Source organism: Thunnus thynnus, chromosome 18 (assembly GCF_963924715.1).
Source record: "Thunnus thynnus chromosome 18, fThuThy2.1, whole genome shotgun sequence".
In the NCBI taxonomy this organism is placed as follows: domain Eukaryota; kingdom Metazoa; phylum Chordata; class Actinopteri; order Scombriformes; family Scombridae; genus Thunnus; species Thunnus thynnus.
The window spans coordinates 4983929-4995369 of NC_089534.1; the positions used below are offsets into that span (position 1 = coordinate 4983929).

Genomic DNA, 11441 nt, shown 5'->3' on the forward strand with positions numbered 1-11441 from the left:
TGCTTTGATTAATTGAAGTATTTTTTTTTTAAAGATGTTACTGATTCTGCAGCCTCAGTAATAATAATAATAATAACAATAATAACATATATGTTATTATTATTATTATTATTATTATTATTATAAAGGCCTTATAAATAATAATAAACATAATAATAGCTCAAACTAATGATAACAATATGATAATGATACAATATAAGAAAAATAGTAATAATGATAATAACATGTCAAATAAATAATACTTATATAGCAATCATCATCATCATTATCATCATCATCATCATAATCATAGTAATAGCAACAATTATTATGATGCTGGTTCAAGTAAATAAAGTAATTAAATAAATTAATTAATTAATTAATAATAATAATAATAATAATAATAATAATAATGACGCAAACAAACAAAAGTAATAATCTACATGTGGTGTAACGTGAAGTATGAAGTCACCTGAGTGACGTCACGCTGGACAGGTACGGACATTATTCACCGTCACGGTTTCACGGTTCAGATCTTGAGAGGCCAGAGGGCGGGAGTCTCGTGATGATGACAGAATATTCAAATGAAGATGTGAGCTCGAGGAGGGTCGGAAGGAGGAAGCGGATTGGCTACTGGCCCCGCAGTAGCGCGAGCGCAGGTGCCAGCGTCACTCACTGAGCAGGAACCGTCCCCGCGGTCACAGTCGCTGCTCGCTGCCCGGCAGCTGTGCGCCTGTCCCGGCCATAAGCAACAGGATAAACCGGCTGGAGCGTCACGAACTGCCAGCTGAGGACTCGCGGGCTTTGTGTGTTTGTTTTTCCGCCTCGCGTGAAGCCTCTGGATGGTGTTGAGCTGGAGCGTGCACAATGCTGAGCGCCGTTAAAATGGAGGGACACGAGCATCCGGACTGGAGCAGCTACTACGGAGAGACCGAGGTCCGTGCACGTTAGACCGGGTTACAGCTGAGTGAACTCCGCTGATTATCAGAGAGAATATTAACTTTTTGATTAAATAACGATTAAAGGCAGATTATCTTCACTCAGTCAGGAAATATAAACTTTGATAAGAAGGATAATTTTACATTTTAAGGGTTTGACAAAAAAAACCAAAAAAGTGTTTTTTATTTAAAAAAAAACAAACAAAAAAAACAAAACTTAACTCCACTAAGTTGTTTCTTGCAGGCCTGGCGGTATTTCACTCATATTCTCCAACATTTTATCAAGTTAAAGAAGCTGTTAATATCTCAAACAAGTGCCTGAAAAGATTTTTGGATCTATTTTTTTTTCAATCGATTAAAAATATTCATTGTATATTCATATTAGTTTTTAAGATCAGTTTGCATCCGTTTTAATTCATTTATTAAGATTAATTTGTAACTTTGTAACTAAAGTTTTATTTCCGTAGTGAGTTTAAAAATAGATCAGAGTTCCGTTCAGGATTATTTTCGATGTGAATTTTCCAGCAAAAACGAAAATATCCAGAATGAACTCTGAAAAAAAATCATCCAATCTGTTATTTTTTTATGAAAACATTCGTTAAAACATTCTCCGCTTACAAATCTACAGCTGAAGTTCAATTTGAATTTAAAATAGGCTTCCTATAAATTTTTACTTTTCTTCTACTACCGTCATTTTTTTCTTACTTGCAGGTGCAAGTTGACAGGATGAAACTGACGACACTATATTTAAAACATATCAGTAAATTAAGACTTGGTTTTAATTAACAGCTGTTCTGGAAACAAGTTAAATAAAAGTGAAATTTCATCTCTGTATGTTTGCGAGATTAAATGATCATTCAACTTTGACATATTGTGTAAAGTGACTGTGAACCGTAATATCTAAACTACAGTGTGTTTTAATGGGCGTCTCGTCTTATTATCATTAGTGAAGAGTAACACCTGAACAAATATGAAATAATAATGATAAATAATAGATAAGAAAAGTAAACCAGAATGCATCAGGATCAGTATTGATCACATCTCCTTCATAATATTACATCAACAACATCATTAATAATAATAACAATAATAATAATAATAATAATAATAATAATAATAATAATAATAATAATAATAATAATAATATGATAATAATAATAATAATAATGATAATAGGCCTATCTAGTTATCAGATACCTTAGCTACCATTTCTAGGTATTTCAGGATTTGAAGAAACCTGAGTAGATTTTTCTACAGTTAAAAACTTGCACATTTTTTTAGGCTGATTCAAATAGTTCCTTCACTCCAGTAGTTTTCAACAGGACTCAGTTTTTCTCTGCCTGGCTTTAAAGCAGCATTTGGGATTTTATGAAAAGGTAATAAGCTCCGTCTCCTGGAAGTAATTATAATGAAAATTTAGAAAAGTTTAAATCTGTTGAGTGTATAAGAAGTTTTTAATTGTCGTGTTAAATGTCCTTGAACGAAACGCTCAATTTAAATAAAACTGCAGAAAATATTTAAATAACTATAAAATAAAAATGATTAGGTAATTATAGCCTAAAAAAATCCGTCCGTATTCCTAAAATCATGACTATGTTCCTGCTTGAATCGCCTGTAATTAACTCTCTGATGTTATATGATTAAAGTGTCATTCTGCATTAATAAACACTTGTTCTGGCTCTTTGTGTTTCAGTGTTACACCACAGCAGGAAACATGAACTCCGGTCTGACCATGAACTCCATGAGCAGCTACATGAGCGCGCCTGGCATGACCGGCACCGGCCACATGAACGCGCATTCCTATATGAACCCGGTCGGGGTCAACCAGCCCTCGATGCCCGCCGGGGTGTCTCAGAGCCCCGGGGCCGTTCAGGCTGGAGCCGGGATGACGGGCCTGAGCGCCGCGCTGCCGCCGAGCATGAGCCCGATCAGCCCGCCGCCGTACGGGAGCGTGCCGGTGATGAGCCCGGTGTACGGGCAGGCCTGCAGCATCAGATCCAGGGAGCCCAAACCGTACCGGCGGAGCTACACGCACGCCAAGCCGCCGTACTCCTACATCTCTCTGATCACCATGGCCATCCAGCAGTCCGGCTGCAAGATGCTGACGTTAAACGAGATCTACCAGTGGATCATGGACCTGTTCCCGTTTTACCGGCAGAACCAGCAGCGGTGGCAGAACTCCATCCGACACTCGCTGTCTTTTAACGACTGCTTCATCAAGGTGCCCCGCTCGGCGGACAGACCGGGGAAAGGCTCCTACTGGGCCCTCCACCCGGACTCCGGGAACATGTTTGAGAACGGCTGCTACCTCCGGCGGCAGAAGCGCTTCAAGTGCGAGAAGAAGCCCGGGACCGGTGACAAAGAGGCGGCGGGGAAGCCGGGCTCGGAGGGCGGCTCCAGCGGCTCAGACTCCCCGCACTCCTCCTCCTCCCCCTCCTCGTCCTCCTCCACCCCTCCGTCCTCCGGTGCGGATGTAAAAGGAGTCGGGGTCGACCTAAAACCGTGCCGTACCAGCCCCGTGCGCGTACCCTCCCCGCTTGCGCACACGCAGCACCTGTTCTCCCATCATCATCATCATCATCATCATCCCCACCCGCTGCTGCTGCACGAGGCCGCCCACCTGAAACCACCGGACCACTACCACCCCCACCACTACTCCTTCAACCACCCGTTCTCCATCAACAACCTGATGTCCGAGCCGCAGCACCACAAACTGGAGCCGGCGGTGCAGTACGGAGGCTACGGCTGCCCGGTGTCCGGGGCGCTGGTGGCGGCCAAAACCGCTCTGGATCCCGCGCACACCGACACCAACTACTACCACGGCGTGTATACACGAGGCCCATAATGAACTCCTCCTGAAATACTTTTTAAAGAGTAAAAAACAAACAAACATTTGTATATTTGTAAATGTGAGAAAGTGTTTTGTTGAAGGCCTGAAGGATTTGTCATTAGTGTGTTTGTATACGTGCAACAGATAAAAATCTTTATATGAAAAACTTCATGTTTTTATATGTTTTATTTAATTCATCCCAGTTTGTCTCCCAGTTTATCTCACAAAGGTCTACGTGGCCTTTTAAAAACAGAAGCATTGATGAGGAAGTGGTGGAAGAAGTATTGAGATGTTAAGTAAAAGTAGAAATAACACATTATACTCAGTTAACCCTTACATACTGCAATATCTCCCACTAGTTACTAACTTTCTAAACTTCTCAGCAAGAAATGTATTTTTCACTCATCAAATTTCTCATCAGTCATCAATAAATGGCTGATAAATCCTTAATGAAGCTTTCAGAGAGCAGCAAGATTCTTTAGGCTTTACATAGTTTGTTTATGGAGAAAAAACATTCAAAATCACACTTATGTTATGGTCCTTTGTTACCTAAAACAGGAGAACATTACAGCAACAGTGATTTCAATGAACTTTATTGAATGTGAAGACATTTTTGAATAAATAAATACGGGTCAATTTTAACCTGGAACACTCTCTATGTACAAAAAAGTGTATTATGTATCATAAAAATGCACAAAAATGTATTTTTATATGTTCTGGGTGATAAAATTTCAGGCTTAAAGATGGTCTTTATGGTGTTTTTATTGCTCTCAAATGTAAAAATGGGTCATATTTGATTGTATGTAAGGGTTAAGTAAAAGTACAGAATCATTGGCTACAAAACTTACTTAAAATATTAAAAGTAAAAGTCCTCACTCAGTGTTTATATTTATAATATATAAAGATGAACAGTGCATGTGAACAATATTCATTCCTCTTGGAATTTTTCATGTTTTATTTTTTTACTACGCTGAAACATTTTTCTTCTGAATCACCAACAGAAAAATATTCTCTAGTGTCAAAGTGAAAACATCTCTTAACTGATCTAAAATCATTACAGATATACAAAACATATCTAAAAATATATAGTAGTTATTACTGCAGTGTAGTACTGAGACCTTTTACTTATGGAAAAGTAAGAAAACTACAGTATACAAATACAAAGTCCTGCATTCAGTCATACTGAAGTAATAGTACAGAAGTATTAGTTGCAGAATTTACTAAAAAGCACTCAGTGTTATAATTATTATTATCATATATATACTGTATGTAAATATACAGTGCATGTAAAGAGTGTTCACACCTCTTGGAATTTTACATGTTTTATTGTTTTACAACATGGATTCAAAGTGGTTTTAATGTGGCTTTTTTTTACACTGATGAACAGACCCCCCCCCCCACATACTCACACAGAAATGACCCATCCCAGCATGCAGGCCTATTTGCATACACAGACCTGTTAGTAACATTAGATCCAGTCTTTCTGTAAAAGGGAAACATCAGCACTAAAAGGTTTAATTATCACCTGCAGAGACAGATAAAGGTGTCAGCAGATAACAACAAGAACAATAGACACTGAAAACGTGAAATGTTCTCCTCTTGAAGCTCATTAACATCTCACAGAAGTGATGTTCACAGGTCAGCTGGTCACATTCTTTAATACGGGAAGATTTTGGTTCCTGAATGTGGTGAACAGGCAGAAGTTTAAATGTTTTATAAGAGAAGAGGCAGAAGAGAAAGAGTGTTCAGTCATCATGTGAGGCTGCAGCACTGCTTTGAGCTAAAGTACGCTACGAAGATGTCTGGCGCTTATTAGAGGACGTGAATTTAGAGATTGAGACCATAATGACTCATTGATTGACTTAATATTCCCAGAGAGAAGTTGAGGCTTTTTGAACTGGAATCAGTTGGAACATCTAGCAGCTTTAAGCCTCAAAACATGGTAGCTGCTGCCTCATATGTTAAACATGTTCACTATTTTAGTTTAGCATGTTAACATTTGCCAAGTAGCACTAAACAGAAGTACAGTTGAGGCTGTACTTGTCATTGGTTCTGCAGGTATTTGGCTAGAAGAAAGGCTGAGAGATGACCAGAGTTATTACAGTTCATCCTGAGGGGGACATGAATGTCTGCACCAAGTTTAATGGCAATCCATCCAATAGTCTTTAGAATAAATCCTCTGGGGAACATGAATGTTTATACCAAATATTGTGCCAATCTATCCTGCAGATGTTAACATATTTCACCTGCTGGTGGCGCTAAAATCACGAGGATTCAGCCTCTGGGAACTATGAATGTTTGTACCAGATTTCACAGCAATCCATCCAATAGTTGTTGAGATATTTCCGTCAGAACCAAAGTGATGGACATCGCCATTCATGCTGCCGCCTAAAAACAGTAACTGAAGTCTTTAATGTGACCAAAGACACTCTGAATAGATTTCTTTATGAACTGCTCTTCTTCCTTTTACCTTAATGTATCAAATCATTGGTTCCAAACTACGACAGCGGAGTAACAGGCCGGTACAGTGTTTGTCCAGAATGATGAGTTTATTTTTAGTAATTCATTTTTAGTGCAGAAACCTGATTTTTGGATTTAAAACACAGTAAAGATCTACCATTAAATATTTAAATAAACACTCTTAACACAAAAACGGACCAAAAACAAGAAGATGTGCAGTATATCTGATAAACAAAGGAAAGTTAACAAGGACAACATCCAACTCTTCTTTAAGATCACTTTGAGGTGTCAGCAGAGGATTTACGCTGTAGGTCAAAGATAAAAAAAAAAAGAATCACTAAATACAAAAATATGTTCATATTTCTTTTATCTTGGTAAGTGAAAAAAGACTGATATTCATTTAAAAACCTACAAATCTTTTCAAAATGTTGAACTAAACATTTGAAAGATTTGAGACATGAAAGGACTTTATTGAATTAAAAGATTTACTCCTCAAATAAAACATGTCCAATTAATCTTTGGAATTAAATATTTACATTTAGATTAGATTTCTTTTTCTAAACCTCTGAAAATGTTTTATATTACAAAATGAAAACATATTGTGGTATATATAAGCTTTACTCCCTTAGATGTTGTAATATCCATTTTCTTTCTAGACTTTATTTATACATGTTGATCATTTTGGGGAAATTTATTTGAATTGCCTCTAAAATAAATCTATCAGCAAACGTAAACTCCATGCTTCAGTGATCGTCAATCCATCCATAACCAAAGACTTAATCCATGACGGTGATGTTTATCTGCACCGACAGACAGACCGGCTCGTCCTCACAAGAAAAACGACAGTAGTTCTAAAATTCAGATGGTGAAAAGCGACGACGATGACGTCAGTATAAGGTCACAATTTGCCTTATTAGGACAAGTAGGTTTATCTGCGTAGTATCTACATGACACAACCACTTGATTAGGTTTAGGCATGAGCAATGAGATGGTTAGGGGTCAGGGGTCAGGGGAGTGGTGTTTACTGTTGCCATGATGACGAAGGTTGCGTAACTTTAAGGAAGTAGAAACCACAATTCAAATGATCATTTTAACCCAAACCATGATCTTTCCCTAACCAAGTGGTTTTTGTGCCTAAACCTAACCAGACCTTAACCACAGCGTTGTCACACCATAAAACATCTTTATTTTTTTAACAGTGACTTGTAACGGGTTTTTGAAAGCTGCATATTACGCTCCTATGGGTCGTTCTGAAAACGCTCGCTTCTGGAGTCCAGATACAATCGACCTGTGTGGTTGTTTAAATATGAGGATGTGTTGGACAGACAGAAGCCTGATGATAAACAGAAGAGATTTAAAGGCTGGTCTCGACTACAGAAAGTCATTTATTCAATCCAAAATTGCTCAGTTATAAGACTGAGAGGCCTGATTGGCTGATGACGTTGTGTGTTTTATGTATGCATGGATGGACTAACCTCTCATTGACTCACCCACACTATACATGGTAGTCTTTACAGCTGAAAATTAGCTCATTAATTGATTGACAGAACATTAATCAGTGAAAATTCTGATAATTGATTCATTGTTTACATAAATCTGTTATCAGCTTCTCAAATGTCAATATTTGCCAGTTTTCCCAGTTTCTCATGATAGTAAACTCAGCGTCTTTGTGTTTTTGACTGATGTTCAGACAAAACAAGTCATCTGACCTGAATATGTTAACTTGGGTTTCAGGGATTAATGATCGGCAACAACAAATAGAGCAGCAGCGTCCAGCTGTTTAGAAAAATACTGAGCTTTTTAAAGAAATTAGTCTTTATTTATTTGTGACCCAATTCAGTAATAACCAATGGGCTTAGGGTTGAGACAGGTTATCCACGCAAACTAAAATATGGTATCGTTACACTCTTTTTAAACTTATATGTCACTATTTGTTACTGATTGTTAGTAATATGTGTATCCTTTGCAGTTTTGAATGTCACATCATTTTGTGCAACAATAAATCTGTGACAGTTTCAAGATAAAACTTGAGCTTGTTGTGTTTAACACTGGCTCCAAAATAATAATACTTTTGTAAAATATAACCTGAGTTTTCCTTATCTGAATCAAGAGTCTAAAGACAGGGGATGTTGTATTGCTATACAGATCGTAAAGCCCCCTGAGGCTAATGTGTGATTTGTGATATTAGGCTATACAAATAAAAACGTGACTATACTGGGTCAAAACAACCCATTGATACTGGGTAAAGATAACGCAGTACTGCAGCCGTGTCTTTTTGACCTAAACAGTGATTTTCAGTGTGTATATTTACTTCACAGCTGTAGTTCATTTGCAGATTAATATTTTACATATAAAACATGTAGTTTAATTGTGCATTGCAAATAATTAAATACCCCAAAAAATACATACTGCTGTTAACTGTATTTTGAAGTTTTAATGCAGGACTTTTACTTGTAATACTGTATATTTTACTTCAGTAAAGAGGTAATTCCTCCACTGCTGCTAACAGCTTTTTTTTTTGCTTCGGCAGCCTGAAAGAGAGTTTGGTTTTTGCAGGAATGGAAGTTGACCTGCAGAGTAGAGGTCAACCTCACAGCCGCTCAGTCTGAATCCAATCATAAAACATTTTCCTGTTATGAAAAGTAGCTAACAAACCGAGCATCTGACGATCGTGATGTTGAAAGAAAGCTGCTAGCGGGGAGGCAGCAGTGGAATGACCCTCGGACAGGTTTTCATGAGCCGTCTGAGAGCTTCCAGAGAAAGAGCGTCTGCAGACATGGCAGGTTGTTCATTAACTTTACACACAGGATCAATGCATGACAATTCAAACAGACACTGGCTCATGTTGAATATTAAACACTTCAACAGAGGTTCAGCTGGAAAACCTTCACTTACATCTGGTCAGGTTTCACTCTTTACAGCCAGGAATTAAAGGCAAACATCGAAACCACAACCAGACATCAAAGGACAACGCCGGTGTTCTTTTGAAGTTTTAACATATTTAGTTGTACATAAATGGAGTACTGATATAAACACACATTAAAATAATAAAACAGAAATGTTTTTGTGTTGTGTTTTCTGTGACGGATTAATTCACTCTGCTGTATTATTCACACTGAACATAAATGACTAAATGACAAATAGTTTTTTTCTGGAGGAATTGAATAGAATACAATTTTATTGTCCAGTAGAGTGGAAAATTGCCTTTGGCTCAACAAAACTTAAAAGCAGCACAAGAACATGTAACAAATAGATATAATAATGTGGTAACAAGATACCACTGAGATTAAAAGCACTTACAGGGTACATAAAATGCACATTTCTAGGTCTATATTTATATTCTGAGGCTCAACTGGAATATCTTTGTATGATTTACAATTAAAAACTCCTTATTTATCTACACTGGCCCTTTGTTCAGCCCCTCAGTTCAGCCTCAGTCTGAAACAGGCCGTTTTAGCTCCTCTCTCTCCCAGTGAGCCCACTCTGTTCTGATTGGTCAGCTTCCTCCAGCTTTGGAGGCTACGTAATCAAACTATAGTAGTCGAAATTCACTTCTTTTTCTCATTCTTTACTCACAGTATAAACTTCTGAAATACATTCGTACATGTTGGAGCTGAAATACGATCTGAAACATATGAGCAGACAAGGTGAACAACCCGTGAGACAACCTTAGCAACAAAGGCTACGGAACGGACGACTGATGTCATCATGAGGAGGAAGCAGAAGTAACTTTACAAACAAAGCATTCTGAGTAGGTTGGGCCCTGACCTTTGACTTTCAGGGAGCATTTCTACATACGTTTACCACAAGTTTTTGTGCTTTGATCATCTTTACCATGATAGCAGTGTAAAATAACTATAAATAACAGTATAAAAAGAACAAAAAAATCACATATCACGCTTTGAAGTACACAATACACTTCAGTACACGAGTAAAAAGAAAAGAAACAAGATAAAATAACTAAAACTAAGCATAAAATACAGTTTTTTGAGTTTAAAATATTGATTGCACTTGGAATAAAAGACAAGACATCCTGTAGTACCTCTCTGTCTCAGACTGAGAAAATAATGAGAACTGTCTGTCAAGATGCTTAACGCTTTATCTCTTGTCCTGACAGTACACAGGTCACAGCTTCATTTGGGGCTTCTCAATTATTTTGCTGGCAATACAGACTATTCTAGCCAGATTACTCCTAAGCCTGCAATTCAGGTGACTGAGCCTCAACTGAACCTGAGATCTTTGTTGCCTCCAGAATTAACTAAGGTCATAATTCTGGCAAGAGTTCGGCAGTCAAATTGCAAGAAGACAGCTGATCATAATCCCAATCCTGCAGATCAGCTCATGTTTATCTTGATGACGGTATTCTCTTTACATCTGCATCAAAGCCACTTCTGGGTAAAATAGGTGGAAAGTAATAATATTAAAACAAGACAAAGAGACTACAGCCATGCGAGCAGCTCTGTGAGGCTGTACTTTGATCTTAATGTTAATGTAATGTAATGTTTAGCAGATATAATCTTTACCATGTTCACCATCTTAGTTCAGCAGGTTAGCATGCTAACAATTGCTAATTAGCATTAAACATAATATACGGCTAAGGTTGATGGGAAGGTTTTGCAGTTATTAGCCTATAAACCAAAGTATAGGACAAGTTAAAAATTTTAACCTGATGATGGTGCTAGATGAAAATCAGAGGGTCATTAAAGTTATTACAGTTCATCATAAGGATCAAGTGAATTTGGAGCTTGACCCATAATAGAGAATAAAAGTCAGGCTATCTCAGCTTTGGCTGCTTCATGTTGGCCGTTCTTCTACCTGTCTCTTGTGAGTCTCCGGACTTTATACGAATGCATTACTGAGTTGTTGGAGTATTAAAAATAAGTCACAAATTAAATAAATTCTTACAAGATTTGGACCAGAGAGGGTGAAAACTATGGGATCATATGTTTAAGAAGACTTTTCAGATCACTTAACTCTTTGAATTGCAGCATCACACAACAACAACAACATGACTTCAACAAAAAAAATAAAAATGTTATCATCTGCAAGTCTGATTTTCATACGCTGTCATGTAAATTGTATGATTTTTAAATATGCTCTAACATGCTGAGATGTTGTGTGGTCCTTTGCCAACTATATTCGGTTTCTTGTGTACCTGCCTCTCTCTGGAGGAAAGACAACTAAAATAATCTTTAGACATAATCCTTAAAAACTGTTCACTAAGAGTGAGCTAA

The 11441-nt window shown here is 37.6% G+C and overlaps 1 protein-coding gene across 1 annotated transcript; it reads left to right on the forward strand.

Annotated features, from left to right (window-relative positions):
• Positions 1-486: 486 nt before the first annotated feature.
• LOC137169025 (hepatocyte nuclear factor 3-beta-like) lies at positions 487-3918 on the forward strand. The gene is made up of 2 exons (XM_067571961.1): positions 487-915; positions 2611-3918. The coding sequence occupies exons 1-2, from the start codon at positions 847-849 to the stop codon at positions 3760-3762; spliced, it is 1221 nt and encodes a 406-aa protein (XP_067428062.1). The 5' UTR covers positions 487-846; the 3' UTR covers positions 3763-3918.
• The last annotated feature ends 7523 nt before the right edge of the window (positions 3919-11441 follow it).